This window comes from Phodopus roborovskii, unplaced genomic scaffold (assembly GCF_943737965.1).
Source record: "Phodopus roborovskii unplaced genomic scaffold, PHOROB, whole genome shotgun sequence".
Classification (NCBI taxonomy): Eukaryota; Metazoa; Chordata; class Mammalia; order Rodentia; family Cricetidae; genus Phodopus; species Phodopus roborovskii.
The window spans coordinates 30,567,220-30,586,079 of NW_026126480.1; the positions used below are offsets into that span (position 1 = coordinate 30,567,220).

An 18,860-nucleotide genomic window follows, 5' to 3' on the forward strand; every position below is an offset into this window, starting at 1 on the left:
ACTTGAAGCAGAAACCACTCTTCTTCCTGGCTTGTTCATGGGCACATGCTTAGCTGGCTTTCTATAGAACCCAGGACCACCTTCCCAGGAAATGGTGCCACATTAATCATCAGTCAGTCAAGACAATCCCCCACAGACAGGCCCAAAGGCCCATCTGATCTACAGTAGTCCCCAGGTAGGCTTTCCTCTCAAGTGATTTCTATGCTGTGTCAGGTTGGCAGTTAAAGCCCGCTAGGACATACAGTTATGTGAGATCAATATTAGGGGAAGCTGAAAAGAGAAGACAAGAACTTGCTGTATTCTTTTTTGCAATTGTTCTCCAAATCTAAAATGATTCCAGCATAAAAAGTCCACTATGCTACACTTAAATTAGCCTTGTGTTTCCTGCCTGTAATCTCAACTACTCCGGAGGCTGAGGTAGGAGGAACACAAATTCAAGGCCAATCTCTGTTACAGGCGGAGTTGAAGCCAGCCTGGGCATCTTATTAATACTTTGACTCAAAATTAAAAGTAAAAAAGAGAGCCAAGGATGTAACTTAGTGGCAGAACACTTGCCTAGAAAAAAAAAAAAGATACATTTAGCTGCCAGGCATATCGTGTGCACATTTGTAATCTCAGTATTTGAGAGTTAGAGGCAGAAGTATCAGGAATTCCAGGGCAACCTTAGCTATACAGTAGATTTGAGTTCAGTTCTGGCTACATGAGGCCCTGTTTTAAACAACAGAAAGTAAGTAAGAAAAAGCAAAGCATAAAGATAACATTTAATTTAAAAAAGAAGGGTTCCAAAATAACATTGACTAATGGAATAAGCCAAGCTATGTGAGAATGTCTTGTGGAGCACTCATACCTTGAAGACAGCATCTCACCTTGGCACCAACAAACACGTTGGGTATGAGGACACCCACGTCTCTGAGACCACACAGGAGGGGGAATGTGATTAGAATCCACAGAGGATGGATTCCTTCTGATATTCCTAAAACCACCTCAAGAGTCAGGAATAACAGAACACACACTTGGTCTTTCTAGAGTCTTGTAAAGATCCAACAGAATTCCATCTGTCTGAGAGACACTGAAACTCCACACAAAGAGAAAACATAAAACCTCTGCTTTTAGTCAGGAGGTGGTGGCGCATGCCTTTAATCCCAGCACCTTGGAGGCAGAAGCAGGCAGATCTCTGTGAGTTTGAGGCCAGGCTGGTCTACAGAGTAAGTTCCAAGACAGTCAGGACTGTTACACAAAGAAACCCTGTCTCAAAACAAACAAACAAGCAAACAAACAAACAAAACCTCTGCTTTTTTCTGTAAAAAATAGTAACATTATGAGAGTCGTTTAAGTATACACACTCAATAAACACTGGACACCTGTTCAAGATTCCAGTATGCAACCAGGAAAATACAAAGTAGTTTACATCTTGATGATAAACAGCAGAAATAAGCAAATAAAAATATGTAATGTTATTTTAGGTGCTGGTAAGTGCTTTGAGCAAAAATAAAATGAAGGGCTGGAGAAATGGCTCATCAGTTAAGATTGCTTGCTACATGATCATAAGGACTAGAGTACAGATCCCAGTGCCCACATAACGAGCCAGATGTCTTGAGCACATCTTAACACCAGCTCCAAAGAGGAAGTGGAGACAGGATCACTAGGGTTTGATTCCCCACACCCACAAGATGGCACGACCACCTGTAACACCAGTTCATTAGGCTCTGATGCCCTCTTCTGGTCTCCACGGGGATTGCATGCTTGACACACAAGACACACTTGCAAGCAAAATAGATACATACATACATAAAATAAAAACAAATGAATGTCTGCAGGAAAACAGATTTAGGGGGATACATTTTAAAAATTCTAGTGCATCTCATTTTTTTAAACTAGAGGTAGACCAGCAATATGGTTTAGCAGTTAAAAATGCCAGCTGCACAAGTCTGACAACCTGAGATCCTCGGTCACCAAAACTTCATAAAGGTAGAAGGAAAGAAATGACTCCATAAACTTGTACACACACACACACACACACACACACACACACACACACACACGTGGTGTGTGTCCCTCAACACACACAAATTAAAATTAAAATTTGAAGCGTAAAAAGAGATGGTTGAGAAAACATTAATGGTGATTTATAATAGCAAAACTCCCTTTTGACAGTCTGAATTAATTTCCCCCTAAAAGCTCAATTGCTTGTGGTCAAACCGTAGAGTTTCATCAGCTCCATCAGGAGACAAATAACAAACCAGGAACTGTATATATTATACCATATGCATGTATTATGTATATTATCATGGCACAAATATAGCCAACTAGTCAACTTCTCCCAGTGCCCAACAGCCAAATAGCTTGCAATTGAATGAGTTTTTGCCGACACCATTATCCTCCAGGACCAGAGCTTTCTAGCTACTTTCTTACTCCCATCCTTCCTAGTTAAGAATGCCTGAGCCCAGCAGCCTCTGTTAGTGTTTCTCATAACCATTACCCACTTTCCTTCAATGAACACGAACTTCCCAGTCACAGTCATCTGTGTGCTTGTATCTCCCTGCATCCTCCATCCTCCCACCCTTCTCCCAACCACAACCATCTCCTTCACCTGTGCCTGCATCTCCCTCCATCTTCCTACCCTTCTCCCAACCACAACCTTCTCCTTGACCCTCATCTTCTCCATCTTCCTGTTCCCCTTTCCTTTTTCCCACATTCTGCTGACATTCCTCACTCTCTGCTTCATTCTTCTCCCATGGTCTCTCTCCTCCAATAGCACCCAGCATCTGTCTCCTCAGTTGTAACCTTTCTCTCCAGACTGTAACACGGCCTCATGCACCACATTGTGGCCTCAAATTTATGGTACAGCTGGACCAAGTCTTGAACACTCAGGTCTTTGGAAAGCACTTACCAAAACCATAGTAGGAGTTCTCTGACAAGAAGTGAAGGAAAGTGGAAATTCAAAGAAAGAAACTAGGGAAAGTCATAAATATATAGAATAAATAAATTTCTCCAATCAATCTGGATTTAAAAAAAAAAGGAATGTAGGAAATTAGAAAATATTTCGAGTGAAAATGAATACACAGCACATTAAGTGTAATGAGATACAGCTCAGTTATTAGAAGAAAACTTAGTACTGCAAACACCTACATTAAAGAAAAGAAAGATTTCAAATGAATATGTAATTGCCTATCCTAAGACACAAGGAAGGGAAAACCAGACAAGACTTGTAGGGCTGTGTGGGCCATTGTAAGTACTGCAGCTTTTGTATGCCATGACTATCTTCTATCTCTTCACATCTGGGGGGGGAATCTAAGATATGAGGAAGAAGTCCAGCTTCTTTAAAGGAAATTAAGCAAGAGCCAACAAGATGTCTCAGAAGATAACAGTACTACCACCAAGGCTGAAGACCTGAGTTTGATCTCTGGGACTCACATGGTAGAATGACCCCTGCAAGTCATTCTCTGACTTAGGGTAGTTTGAATGCAATTGGCCCCATAAGCTCATAGGGAGTGGTGCTATTAGGAGGTGTGGCTTATTGGAGTAGGTATGGCCTTGTGGGAAGTGTGTCACTGTTGTGGGCTTTGCAGTCTTATATAGGTCCAAGTCATGCCCAGTATCCCAGATCACTATCTGTTGCCTGTGTGTCAAGATGTAGGATACTCAGCTCCTTCTCCAGCACCATGCCTTCCTGCATGCAACCATGTCACACCAAAATGTTCATGGACTATACCTTCTGCAAATGTAAGTCAGGCCAATTGAATGTGTTACCTTTATGAGTTGCTATGGTCATGGTGCCTCTTCACAGCAATAGAAGCCCTAACTAAGACACTGACCTTCATGTGTGTACTACACCACATATGACCCTCATGCTGGTATGTATAGACTAGCACAGAAATAAACACAAAATAATTATTTTGAAAGTAAATTAGATAAAAAAATCAATACTCATTATCCCTACAATGTCCATATTTGAAAATTCTTTTAAAAACTGAAATGTATTTGTAACTCTAAATTGAGTACTGAGGCAGCCATAGAAAAATATGCAGAGCAGCACATATCTGAATAGTCCATCATACATTCTCCTCACCAAGGTCAAATATGGCAACATCTTATCATCAGTTCTTACACTAGAAGCAAGTGCTCCTTTTTATAGTCACATTAATGCCACTGTTTTCCAATTTTTATTCATCCTTGCCCCAGGCATGTGAGTGTGTGTGTGTGTGTGTGTGTGTGTGTGTGTGTGTGTGTGTGTGTACAGCCACTTGCTGTTTGCAATACCTACCCCTATGGAAAAAATGGTACTGAAGTGCATCTAAAAGATAATGATGTTGCTTACCAATGATATATATATCATTCAGGCATGAGTTATGCTCTTTACATTGAGTTTAATGTAAGCAAGTATAGTATGTGTAATTGTGTATGCATTACATGGTGAGAATCTCACACAAGAGACTCTTAGCAACAAAGCACTTGGGAGAGACCATTTAATGTTGACTAATTCAATGAATGCCAACTCTATAGGTCATTAAATAACACAGAGAGTTAGGGCCTGATTGTACATTTCTAGTTAATAAAGGCAGATCAACTGGGGTTTACTTTATCTATAATGACTTGAGAGGCTGGCTGGAGCATGTCACCTCAGCTCATTTATCCCTCTCACCGAATCCATCTTCAGATTGTGAATGTTGTTTTGTAGTGATCAGCAACCCTTTAGATACCTCTGCTAAAAAAAAATTCAGAGAAGCCACAACAGGCAGTGGCTGCTGTCCACGGTGCTGATTGCCTAAAGTCAGCATCCTGCCAGAGAAGCAGCATCCATGCACACAAGTGAATGAAAGGACCCCAGACCAGGACTGGTGAGATGGCTCAGCAGGAAAAGGCACCTACTACCAAACTGGATGACGAGTTCTATCCCTGGGGACCACATGGCAGAAGGAGAAATCAATTCTGAAAATTGTCATCTGACCTCCACACATGTAAGTGCCCCCCCACACACACTAAATAAATATGGGGCTAGAGAGACATCTCAGTGGTTAAGAGAACTTGCTGCTCTTCCAGAGAACTTTGGGTTCTAGTCCCAGAACCAGATGGTGGCTTACATCTGACTGTAACTTTAGTTCCTGGGAATCTGATGGCCTCTTCATCCAGCCTCCATAGGTACCAAGCATGCATGCAGTGTACAGACATACATGCAGGAAAAGCATCTATATACATTAAATAAGTAACTAAAACACTTAAAAAAATTAAAGACCCTGGTCCTGACTCCTCAGTGATCAGTTTCCAAAAGAGGCTTAGTCAAAGAGAGAGCTGGAAGAGATAAACTTGCTCTCATCCCAGGGGGCACAAGAAGGAGTCCTCAAGAACCAAAGGCCATTTATTCTAGAGCAAGGAAGATCCCAGCTTGAGAGCAAGCTTCTTTATCTGACAGGGTTCCCACACTTGTGCCTAAGCCCTTGTCTATCTAAGCTGCCTTAGGCATCTTTAAGTTGATTCTGATTCTCTGGAAGTTTTAGATCTGCTATTTCTTGTAGTAACCTTGAGACCCTGAACTCCTGTACTAACCCTGAAACTCTATAACTAGTGCAAAAGGAGGACGTTTCAAGTGGTATTGACTTATAGAAGGTGACCCATCAAATCAGAGAAGCCAGGGGAATGGAGGATCTCAGTGAGATGGTTGATGTTTGTGAATGCCAAAGGCAAAAGTAGAGAAACTGGGTCAGAGAGATAGCTCAGCAAGGAAAGGCACTCACTGCCTCACTGCCAGACCTGATGATCTGAGTTCAATTCCCAGGATCTACATGGTGGAAGGAGAGATCCTATTTCTGAAAATTGTTCTCTGACACCCACATGTGCATTGTTGCTAACATATGCCTGCCTACACACACACACACACACACACACACACACACACCTAATAAATAAAAATACATAGGCCCATATGTTTGAATGCTTGGTCCCCAGTTGGTAGAAGTATTTGGGAAGGATTAGAAGGTGGGATCTTTTGGGTAAAGGTATGTTACTAGAGTGGGCTTTGAGGTTTCAAAAGCCTGTGTTGTTCCCAGTTAGTTATCTCTGCCTCATGGTGGTTGTTGTCTTAAGATGTGAGTTCTTGGCTACTGCTCCAGCACCATGCTTTCCTGCCTACCTCCGTGCTCGTTACCATGGTGGTCACAGACTCAGCTCTGAAACCATAGCCTCAATAAACTTTTTTCTATAAGTTCCCTTGGTTATAGTGTCTTATTAAAGCAATAAAAAAGTAACTAAGATACCCTTTCATTGCACCCTTTAATTCTTTAATTAATTCATTTCTTTTTGTGTGTGTGTGTATGTGTGTCTGTCTGTAGCCTGGGACTTGCTGTGCAGTTCTGGATGGTCTTAGATTCATGGTTATTTTCTTGCCTCAGCCTCCCAAATACTGGATTACAGATGTGACACATTCTACCTACATAAATTCACTTTAACAAAACAAAATAACAAAGATGGGTAAAAAAATCACTTGTAAACCTATATTGAGAAGTAACCTCTTTTTGAACATACTCCTCAATACATGCATGTTTTAACAATACTTACATGATAGTTATATACAGTCTATTATTATAGTCTATATACCACTTTACACATCTGCTGTTTTGGCTGTTCCTTTTGTTCTATTATCTACACTAATTTGAGTACATTAATATGGAAAAATCCCATTGGTAGGAATTTATTCTAAGGACATAATTAAAGATATACACAAGATTTTATACTAACAATAATATTAAGGATAATAAACTGAGTAAGAAATTTATTTGATGGGCTTAAGAACATGTGCATAGTGGCCAAGAAGGCTGCCCACCATATATGGAGATATGAAAAACATGTTTCTGCTGTAATATGAGAACAGGCCATGCAATATCATTTTTTAAAAACCTCAATACATTTAAAAACATTGTCAATTTAAAACTTTCAGACTAAAGAGAATTTTGATTTCCAGCACCCACATCAAGTGGTTTCCAGCTGCCTATAACTCCAAAGTATTCAATGCCTTCTTCTGATTTCTGCAGGTACCTGGACTCACATGCACATACTCACACAGAGACACCCAGACATATACATGCACATATAATTTAAAAATACTTATTTTAAATTAAACAACAAACACCCATCATATGCACATATATGCAATATGTAACTTATACATGTGTTTGCACATATACACCAAATAATAATTGTCTTAGTTAGGATTTCTATTGTGAATAAAACAACATGACCAAAAGCAAGTTGGGGACAACAGAGGTTATTTAAGCTTACATTTCCAGGTAACAGTCCATCACTGAGGAAAGTCAGCAAGAACTCAAGCAAGGCAAGGACTTGAGTCAGGTGCTGATGCAGAGGCCATGGAGGCTGCTGCTGACTGTCTTACTCCCCATGGCTTACTCAGCTGGCCTTCTTATAGCACCCAGCATCACCAATCCAGGGGTGACTCCACTCACAGTGAGCTGTATAGTTTGTTTTTCTTACTCTTTACTCTTCGTGGGGTCCACCACTCAGCTCCCAAATAAAATACATGGAGTCTTATTCTTTCTTATAAATGCCTGGCCTTACCTTGGCTTGGTTTTAGCCAGCTTTTCTTAAATTATCCCATATACCTTTTGCCTCTGGGCTTTTGTCTTTCTCTATTCTATATACACTGTTTTTACTTCTTACTCCACGGCTTGCTGTATAGCTAGGTGGCTGGCCCCGATGTCCTCCTCTCCTTCTCTTTTTGTTCCTTGATCACTTTCCCCCAGATTTCTTCTTCTATTTATTCTCTCCACCTGCCACCCCCACCCATCCTTTCTCAGCCTAGCTATTGGCCATTCAACTCTATCAGACCAATTAGGTATTTTAGACAGACAAGGTAACACAGATTCACAGAGCTAAACAAATGCAACATAAAATAATGCAACACATCTTTGCATCATTAAACAAACGTTCCACAGCATAAACAAATATAACACATCTTTAATATTCCACAGCAGAGCTGGACCCTCCCACATCAACCACTATCCAAGAAAATGCACCCCAGGCTTACCCACAGGCAAATCTTATGGAGGCTTTTTCTGAACTGAAGAGTTTCTATATCTCAAACAACTACAATTTGTATTAACAACAAACTAACTGGTACAAAACATCTACTAACTGCTTATTGAATGAGGGGGGTGGATTATCATGTTAATTCTCCACCACGAGCATTTACTGCAAGAAATCATAGCTAGGGGTTTTAGGCAGTTTTCTTTCTATTGTTCTTCAACAATGCCTGACCTAAAGCATTATCTTGGGTCAGGCAACAGAGGCATCTCACAGGAAGCCAGAGGTCCAGACTTTGGAGACCCACCGCAGCCTACTGAATCAGAGTCTGCATTTCCCCTTTCTCTTTCCCTCCGTTCCTCCTTCTCTCCCTCTCTCCCTCCCTCCCTCCCTCTCTTCCTCCTTTTCTTTCCTCTCTTCATTTTCAGAGACAGAGTCTCAGGTAGCACAGGCTGGTCTCAAATTTACAGTGTAGCTGAGGATGTTCTTGAACTTCTGAGCCTCTTTTCTCACCCCTTCCCCCGTCTAGCATTACAGGCATGCTCCTCCACATTCAGTACGTGATACTGGGACTCAAACCTGGGTCTTCCAGTGTGTTAGAAAAGCACTCTACCAACTGAGCTGCAGCCCCAACCTCAGAATCTGCATTTAAACAAGTCTGTGGGTGGGTATGAACACATTAAAGTCTAAGATGTTTTCATTCTCGTTAATGCTATCCCTTTTGTGGGACCATGTTTCTTCGCATCTCAAAGGGATTGTGATACCTATCATTGGTCCTTCACAGTTTCAGTGTTCTAAACTTATTTCTAATAGTTATTGGTGTGAGTTTCTGTAGAAAGACAGCTAACAGGCCAAAAGAACGAATGCTTTGCGGGCCTAGCCACAGCCAGACTCAAGAGGACACTGAAGCAGCTTCGTGCTGCAGGTCCTGACAAGGTCGGAGAGGTGAGGCTGCGTGCGTCTGCTGGAACTGGTGTTAAGAGAGCTCTCGTGATTTGGGGCAGCATGAGGCCAAGGAGCTGCACAGCCATTGGCGCTGTTAAGTACCTTGGAGCAGATGGGGTTCTGACCCAGCGGGAATGCAGGCTGTAGAGTGGCCTCTGGGCGGCAGCAAGCACGCGCGGTGCCACAGCAAGACGCAGCTCAGCCCGGGGCGAATCGCAGAGCTGACTTAGGACGGGAGGTGGCGCTGCGGGGACGTGATTTACTCTCGGCTGAGACAAGTACGGGACCGGCCTGGGGAAAACACCTGGGCAGGTGGGGGCGGAGTCTGAGGGGGCGGGTTGTCTAGGGGCGTGGCCTAGGCCTGGCGCATGGGCGCTCCTGGTTGTGTCTCCTGGAGATGCTGGCTTTATGAAGCTAAAAGAACAGAAGCGTCCTCGGACCCCGCACATGCCAGCCGCGACCCTTCGGACCTGAGAGGTAAGTCCAGACCCGTCAGGTCGGTCCGATTCCGGGTTCTGAGCAGCCACGGGATGCAGTGGCTTCCAAGAAAAAGATTATGCTGTCCGCGGGTGGCGGGATGCTGAGACACTTCCCAGGCGATCTGGGTCCAGCTCTGGCTTCTCCCCAGACCCTGGCCCGGGATACAGAGCTGAGCGACAGGCGCTTCTGAGTCAGTGGGGCCGGGGCCGGGGTGGGGGTGTGCGTCTCGACTTTCTCTTCCCAACTCACCCCACTGCCCAGCCTTAAAGAGCATGCACTTGACTGCGAGTGTTTGTAGGTGACTGTTGCAGAAAGAATCAAGTACTTAAAGGGGGCTGATTGGAATCGGCTGCCCTCTTGGGAGCTACCACAAAGCAAACAGCTTTTGCCACAAAACTGCTTTGGGTCGCTCTCCGCTGGTCGGTCAGGGCCTGCAGCATGTCAGTGGGATAACGTTGTCCCATAGCCCTGAGTCCTTGCCTCTGAGTCTCAAGCTATATCCGAACAACACCGTGGTATGGAGTGAATCGAAATATCCCCTGGTTCCAGGCTTGTGTGCCCAAGTTCTAGGATGAACAGAGCTTGGCAAATTTCTCACCCCTCGCCAAGCTTTATTTCTCTGGCAGAAGAGGCAAGGTTTGGGGGGCAAGTGAGGGAAGAGAGCAGGTGTCAGGAAAAAATGGGGACCTGGAATTTCAAAGAATTCTCCAAGTCTTTGTACTGTGTGGCCTTGGCCAAACTACCTAACCTCTTTATACCTCATTTTGTACCTCTGTGGGATGGGGATAGTAATAGCACCTCATTTAGTCTGCGGTGAGAATTAAATTAGGTGAGAATGTTGGCATAGGAAACCTGGGCATGGTTTGTCAGTGACTGCCACATGCTATTATTGCTGCTGCTGCTACTGCAGCTGTCATCTGCAACCACTATCATTACTTAGGGAAAGCATAGCTAGTGTGAGTTCTTGGGTTCAAATCCTAGCCCAGACACTTTCTATTATGACCTTGGGCAAGCTACTTAGTCTATCCGTTTCTCAGTTTCATTTGTATGGTAGGAAAATTATGGTACCTATCTGAGTAGATGTTGAGTGCATTCAATGAGCTAACTCTTATGATGAGTTCTGAGTGTATCAGTTTCAAATTCCTCTACCAAAGCACCGGATTGAATCAAGCCCCACAACCTAGTGCTAGCCATAATCTTGCTTTGCCTTAGAGTTGAAATATTTATGTGAACATTCTGAACTCTCCAATCACATGACTGGCTGGCTGATCCTCTGGGGAAGAGATGAATGGGCAGAGGAATCCAAAAAAAAATCACCTTTGGTGAGAAGATCTACTGTTAGGAACAAGGGTGACCAGAATTCAACTTCTGGCGGAGGAACTACAGTTTGGTTTTTTGGTTTCTGTTGTTCTTGTTGTTGTTGCTGCTGCCGCTGTTTTTTTTTTTTTTTTTTTTTTTTTTTTTTTTGAGACAGGGTTTCTATTTATTGCTTTGGAGCCTGTCCTGGAACTAGCTCTGTAGGCCAGACTGGCCTCGAACTCACAGATATTCCCTGCCTCTACCTCCTGAGTGCTGATATTAAAGGCATGTGCCACCAGCACCCGGCTTGGAACTACACTTTTATAAAAATTGATATTGGAGCTACGCTTTAAAGACAAACTGCTAACTTTCTTCTTTCCTTTCCTTTGTTTTTCTCCTCCCTTCCACCCCAATTCCTGGGTGGCCTAGAACCTGTTATATTGTACAGAATGACTACTTACACTCACAAAGACCCTCCTACCTCTGCTTTTTGAGTGCTAGGATTTAAGGTGTGTGCCAATAATTTTTTAAGGATGAAAATATTTAAAACAAAGTAAAGCTAAGAGGCTAATAACATAATTTTGAAAATTAGAGCTAGTTTTTCTCTACCTAGAAAAAATTATGTAAGTCTACGGGGGACAGGTTATTGGGGGAAGTCTGGCCTCTGAACATCTCACCCCTGCCCTCCGTTCTCCATTTCTTTTGTATTATAAGCCTTAAACCCACTAGCATGGTAAACTTGAGAGCTTCACTCCCCCAACTAACTTTCCCCAATTTAGGACTATATTCCATGGAGTCAGGATGGAAGAAAGCTAACTATGTGGGTCCAGAATCCTGCCTAGAGAGCTTGATGGTAGAAATGAAAATCACTGTGTTAAGTAAAATAAGACATTCTCAAAAAGATATTTTCTCCCACATGCAGAACCCAGATTTAATGTGTATGGGGAGGACTAAAAGGGGACCGTGAGTAAAGGACGAAGGTTGTAAGGGAGAAGAGGGAAAGAGAGTAACAGAATACATGTGGCATGAAACAGAATGGAGCATTATTTGGGAGGAAGAAGAGGGCCAGCAAGTACAATGGGGGAGAGGACAAACAGGAACAAATATAAGGACACATATGTATGAAAATGACATAACAAAACCCACTATTCTGTACACCGTCTTGAAAAAGAAAATAACTTGATGGGGTCATCAAAGTCCTCATCTTGAATGCAGACCCCAGAGACATAGAAGCCATGCTGGGTATCTTGAGCAAGTCACTCCGCTTCTCTGATATGTAGATAATAACAGTATATCTACCTCATGTAACTGTTGAAACATAAAACTACTGCATATTTATGTACAGAGATTACATATTTATGAGGCTAACAATGCTATCTACTGCACAGTGAGTCCACTGCTGAAATGAAAATCCTGCACTATACTGTTTCTGCAGCTGAGAGGCATCATTCACACTGTGAACATGTCCATTCATTTTCCTATAGTCACCCCCCCACCCTCACCCCGAAGCTGCTATAGAATCAAGGTGCATTCTCCAAATTACAATATCTTAAAATCAGGTAAAATGGCATGATGCCTGGTAAATACGGAGCGACCAAAGTCATGGCTGTTGTTACATCAGGCGCTATAGGAAGCACTTAGAACTGACAGTAAAGCAATGAAACAGAAATGATTTCACTTGTAAGACAGCAGCGTGGAATGCAGCAGGGAAAACACGGTCGGGACATGATCTATTGCAGCTGTTGGGAGGCTGTGGGAGATTTCATCAGCCAGGTGTGCTCTGTGCAGGAGGGACATTTCATTAGGCACCATGAGACATGGTAAAACAGGAGGACTTCTCTTAAGGAGAGGTGGCCAATGGAAGCGATAAGGCACGGGTTATGGTGCCCTGTTTGATAACAGAAGTCTGGCTGGGTTACTGTGAGGGCACCAGCCCCAGAAACCCCAGGGAAAGGTCCTTCAGCCAGTCCAGCCAGTATGTGCAGGTTACACATTGCCCTGCCCCCACAGGGTTAGGCCTGGGGGCCCTAAGAGGAGGAGGCAGCTGTGGTGGCCCAAAGCAAATATCCTGGAGAAGGGGCCAAGGGCTCAGAATGCAACCTGTCCAGCCCACAGAAGAAGGCCTCTAAGAACACGTGGGCTTGGTGTTTCCCAGTCGGAGCCTCCAGGGACGGCTGGCAGGCCTGTGCTTGCAAGCTCTCTTACGTGTCTCCTCTATCCCTTCAGAACTCCGCAGACTGCAAAGTCCCCTCTTCACCATGGCGCCTGGAGAGAAGATCAAAGCCAAAATCAAAAAGAATCTGCCAGTTCGAGGCCCCCAGGCACCAACCATTAAGGACCTGATGCATTGGTACTGCATGAATACCAACACCCACGGCTGCCGCCGCATTGTGGTGTCCAGAGGCCGCCTTCGCCGCCTGCTGTGGATCCTGTTCACATTGACAGCAGTGGCCCTCATTCTCTGGCAGTGTGCCCTCCTCGTCTTTTCTTTCTACACCGTCTCTGTCTCCATCAAAGTCCACTTCCAGAAGCTGGATTTCCCTGCTGTCACTATCTGCAATATCAACCCCTACAAGTAAGAGGCTGCCCTGGCATCTAGGAGCCAGAAGTTTGGCCTCTCATGGATGCCAAAGCCCCTCCCCCAGAGTGGCGGTCTGAACACCACACCAGCCTGCTGACACAGGTTTAAAATTTTGATTTGATCGCCAAGATAGGTTTCAGACCTGTAAATGTTTTCAGTTCAATGGCTATGTCCAAGGCAGGATGGCAGGGGAGGCTGCCCAACCAATTCTGCTTGGAGACTTAGATGTTAGCACTCTGCCTCCCCCAAAACACATATGTAGCCAGGTTGAACCTTTCTGCCTAGCTTTTCAAGTTCACTCCCTTACTCTCCCTCAAAGCCAGACTGACTCAGAAGTGACACCCAGGGAACTTCCGGAAGCATCCTTGCTGCCCTGACCCATCATCTCAGTGAGCCCAGCCCAGTAATTCAGCTCCCTGGGCTCTGGACAGGATCAACCCTTGGTGCTGCCCTGTTGTCAGTGGCAGGACCTGTTCTAAATGGGTCATCAGTGCCCTCGGGATTATGGGAAACTGAACTGGGAGGCAAGTCAGAAGGCAGCAGAATTTGTCAGAGCTGGGGTGCAGAGTGGGGGTGCAGAGCAGGGGTGCAGAGAGGGGGTGCAGAGCAGGGATACAGAGAGGGGGTGCAGAGAGGAGATGCAGATCAGGGGTACAGAGCAGGGGTGCAGAACAGGGGTGCAGAGCAGGGGTGCAGAGCAGGGGTGCAGAGCAGGGGTGCAGAGCAGGGGTGCAGAGCAGGGGTGCAGAGCAGGGGTACAGAGAGGAGATGCAGATCAGGGGTGCAGAGCAGGGGTGCAGAGCAGGGGTGCAGAGCAGGGGTGCAGAGCAGGGGTGCAGAACAGGGGTGCAGAGCAGGGGTGCAGAGCAGGGATACAGAGAGGGGGTGCAGAGCAGGGGGTGCAGAGCAGGGGTACAGAGCAGGGGTGCAGAACAGGGGTGCAGAGCAGGGGTGCAGAGCAGGGGTGCAGAACAGGGGGTGCAGAGCAGGGGTACAGAGCAGGGGTGCAGAGCAGGGGTGCAGAGCAGGGGTACAGAGAGGAGATGCAGATCAGGGGTGCAGAGCAGGGGTGCAGATCAGGGGTGCAGAGCAGGGGTGCAGAGCAGGGGTGCAGAGCAGGGGTGCAGAGCAGGGGTGCAGAACAGGGGTGCAGAGCAGGGGTGCAGAGCAGGGGTGCAGAGCAGGGGTGCAGAGCAGGGGTGCAGAACAGGGGTGCAGAGCAGGGGTGCAGAGCAGGGATACAGAGAGGGGGTGCAGAGCAGGGGGTGCAGAGCAGGGGTACAGAGCAGGGGTGCAGAACAGGGGTGCAGAGCAGGGGTGCAGAGCAGGGGTGCAGAACAGGGGGTGCAGAGCAGGGGTGCAGAGCAGGGGTGCAGAGCAGGGGTGCAGAGCAGGGGGTACAGAGCAGGGGTGCAGAACAGGGATACAGAGAGGGGATGCAGAGCAGGGATGCAGAGCAGGGAAGATTAGAAGAGGCAAGACTACCAGAAGTTGAGTTGGTGAGAGGCATGCCCTGAAAACGAAGATCAAAACCAAAATCAGGCCTCAGACTCATTCTCGTAACTCCAAAGTCTTCTCACCATCTTTCTCCTTTCCTTCACTCTTTCCCATCTTCCCCTTTTCCTTTCTCCACCCATATTCAATACATAATTATTTATTTAGCCTTCACAAGTTGTCAGACACTTTGGTTCTGGGGCACAGCACATAATAACCCTAACACATTATTTGCCCTAGTGGAGTTTATACTACAGTGAGGGAGTGAACTGTTAACAAATGCATTTAAGCCACTACAAATAATAATAGTGGTCATTTAATTGTCTGTATGCATATATATTTCCTTTAAAATTTAACATTATTTATATACTTTGAGACAGAGTCATGTTATATAGCTCATATTAGTCTTGAACTTGTGATCTTTCCGCCTCAGCCTCCCATGTGCTGACACTATAGCTATGTGCCACCATACCCAGCTGTATTTCTTATTCCTATAATAAACATATTGAGCCTTTCCAATAACCTTATTTCACAAACAAGCAGGCCGGAAACCTGAGACACAGAAAAGTTAAGAAACTTGTCTAAGGTCACATAATCTGGATTAGGATGGAGACTTGGACAAGGCATCTAGTTTGACTCTGAAATTGATATCTTTAGCTACTGTGCTCTCTCGTGACTCTACAGAAAGCAAGAGGGAGAAGGGAGAGTTATAAAAGAAACTGGGACCATTTGGTATAGTGATGATTTAAAAACACAAAACAAAAGGATACCATTATGCATCATGCAGTCAGCTCTTGTTTTCTGTGTGCTTGGGTATTGTCAAGGTGACAGCCCCAATCTCTTGCCTCCCAGCACTGGTGGGAGGATGTCCAGTGGGCAGAGGCAGAGTGTGATGTGTGGAAATGGAGCCTGCCCCCAGTTAGTAGTTATTTGTGTGTCCTCATTTTTGGCTACTTTATGAAAGGCACCTGAGAGTCAACACTCTAGAAATACTGACTGGAGACATCAACATAACCAAGAGCAAGTAGACAGAGTGGGCAAAGGCGGGGAGCCAGTGATCATTTTGAATAGTGCAAATAGTGAAAGACCTGGTCTCCTTGGCCAAGGAAGTGATCAGGGGACAGGGCTGACACCAAGATGAAAAACAACATGTAGAAGCAACAGCACTGTGCTAGAGGTCTTTCTTCTCCATGACATTTCCTTTCCACTTTGGTAGGTACAGCGCTGTGAGTGACCTTCTCACTGACTTGGACAGTGAGACAAAACAGGCCTTGCTGTCCCTATATGGGGTCAAAGATTTTCCAGAGGGTAAAGCTCAGAAACGCCGGGAAGCAAGATCCATGCGATCCACTTGGGAAGGCTCACCACCCAGATTCCTCAACCTGATCCCTCTGCTGGTCTTCAATGAGAACGAGAAGGGAAAGGCCACGGACTTCTTCACTGGTCGGAAGAGGAAAATCAGTGGGAAAATCATTCACAAGGCTTCCAATGTCATGCATGTTCATGAGTCAAAAAAATTGGTGGGATTTCAATTGGTAAGACTCACTTCCTCACAGTTCGTAGGTATGGGGGAGGAGGAGCTAGAGGTGGTGGGCTCAGAGTCTCTTCTCCATCATTATAGTCAATAGGCCTACTGTAAGAGTTATGCCTTGTTAGAATGATTTGGTGGCAAGCTACTGAAGTCAATCTCAAGCATATTTATTTAGGCATGAGTGAAGTCTTAGAAGAGGACCACTGACTCATAGTGGAGGCCTGGTGGTTTAGGGAGCAGGAAATGGTGGGATTCGTTTATATACTGATGCTGAACTAAAGAGGCCATTTTCACTCTTTCTGTTAATGCCTAAGATGTATATTCCATCTTGGGATTCTATTTAGCCAAGCCTGGGGACACCTGATCACCTCCTATCAGGACCCTAAAGCATAATTGCTGCATAGACATCAGGAAGGGAAAATAAATTATAAAATACATTAGGGTTCCCAGTAGTACTTGCCTTCATGGGATGCCATGGCCAGACTACTTTATCTCCTCTCTGGCCCCACTCAAGTGGCAATGGGAAGCAGCTATTCACTGAAAATGAATTCCATTACCCTACAGTGCCTCTCCAAGCCACCATTGGAGCATGGACAGGGACTATTTCTTCACCTCAGTAGCCTTGACTATGAGACCTTTGAATATAGCAATACTTTCTATTATCTAAACAAATTTTCAACAATGAAAAAGGCCCCTCATCAAAATCACTGAGACTTCAAAATCCTCCTGGTCACATTCATAGGGTATTTACAGGATTCTCTCGATACCAAATTCTTTGAACATTTGTCCTTTTAGGACACTTTCCAAGTCCAGAGTGATGAAAATGTCTGGAATGTTCCATTGCTTCTCTCTAGAGCCCTCATAACTAAGTATTTCAAACATGAGCCCTTCTAACCACTACTAAGTATGGTTGGATAGGATGGTATTCCAGCTAACATTCTATCAGTGACATACTCCATACGTTCGTGCCTTGGCTGGAATCCTACAGAGCAGTAATGTCAGAATCTGGGCTACAATCCAGATTTCTAGACTGCGTCTATAATAAGAAGTGGGAGGGTTCAGTAGGAAGACAGTGACATGAATCAGCTAAATCCTGCATATATGGGGACCCTGAAAACTGATTTTGCTTCTTGTCCAATGGCAGACAGTAGTAGGAAGTCATAGGGAGTTGACTTCAGTGTCTTTCTTTGCTCTCCTTTATCCTTGAGGCCTAAGGTGACCACCTCAAGCTCCCAGAAGTAAGGGGAAACTAACCTTGTTCCTGAGGATGTAATCTAGCAACTGTAACTCATTTAGGTCCTTTTCACAGCAATGGAATTGACAGCCGGGTGTCTCTTCTTGTTCACAGTGCTCAAACGACACCTCTGACTGTGCCACCTACACCTTCAGCTCCGGAATCAATGCCATCCAGGAGTGGTACAAGCTTCACTACATGAATATCATGGCTCAGGTGCCTGTAGAGAAGAAAATCAACATGAGCTACTCAGCTGAAGAATTGCTGGTGACCTGCTTCTTCGATGGGATGTCCTGCGATGCCAGGTCAGGAGCAGGCACTCTGCAGAGGAGGCTCTAAGCTCAGGTCCCTTTGCGTGAAACTGCAGCAGCTCACCTGTAGATCTTAAGAACACTGACTCTGCCCTTTGGAAAATCATGTACATGGAGCTAGGTTCCAGGGTCACTGGGAAAATGTACCTGATGTAGAATCACAGTATTTTTTTTCTTCAAGATAGGGTTTTTCTGTTTAGCCCTGGCTTTCCTAGAACTCACTCTGGCAAGTCACGATATCTTTAAATTATAACACACGATAGTCAATAACATGTATGTAGCTTTGTATATTACTGTAATGTATGAGAGCCACTACTCTTGTACAGAGGAAGGAAAGGAGGGAGGGTGGAAGGAAGGAGGGAGGAAAGTTTTCTCCACCAACACAGCACTTTCTGATCTCACTTGGGATGCACAGGGGCAAGCCCAGCCCAGCTCCTTCTGAACCTTTCCCTTCCTCCGTAGGAACTTCACGCTTTTCCACCATCCAATGTATGGAAATTGCTACACATTCAACAACAGAGAAAATGCCACCATCCTCAGCACCTCCATGGGGGGCAGTGAGTATGGTAAGGAAACCTGAGTGGAGGGGACCCTGAGACACTGGAGTAGCTACCAGGATGGCAAGTACAAGTGGGGATGCTGAGCTTCTGATGCCTTTTGGCTGGCTCTAAAGTGAGGGCACACTTCCCCTCTCCCAGAGCATACATGAGCATCCATGTTCATTATTTTCTTCGCTGTGGGTGTGTTCCCCTTCCTGACATCTCTATCTTTGAGAGAGCCACAGGGACTCTGCTGAGTTTCCTTTAGCTGACAAACCACTCTGGTTTAAGCTCGTTGCTGGGGTGACTAATACTGGGCAGGTGGCGTCTAAACAGAGCTAACCCCAGATGGGCTGAATAGGAGATTAGGCAGGCAGACACACCTTCAACTTAGCTAAGATGACAGATTCTGGAG

The 18,860-nt window shown here is 45.1% G+C and overlaps 1 protein-coding gene across 1 annotated transcript in view; it reads left to right on the top strand.

Annotated features, from left to right (window-relative positions):
- Positions 1-9,336: 9,336 nt before the first annotated feature.
- Positions 9,337-18,860, top strand: part of Scnn1g (sodium channel epithelial 1 subunit gamma) — a 32,445-nt gene continuing 22,921 nt past the window's right edge. Inside the window, exons 1-5 of the mRNA XM_051192855.1 lie at positions 9,337-9,453; positions 12,982-13,330; positions 16,047-16,365; positions 17,710-17,900; positions 18,369-18,472. Coding sequence (XP_051048812.1) covers positions 9,345-9,453; positions 12,982-13,330; positions 16,047-16,365; positions 17,710-17,900; positions 18,369-18,472 — 1,072 coding nt within the window. The 5' untranslated portion in view covers positions 9,337-9,344. The remainder of the gene's footprint in view (positions 9,454-12,981; positions 13,331-16,046; positions 16,366-17,709; positions 17,901-18,368; positions 18,473-18,860) is intronic.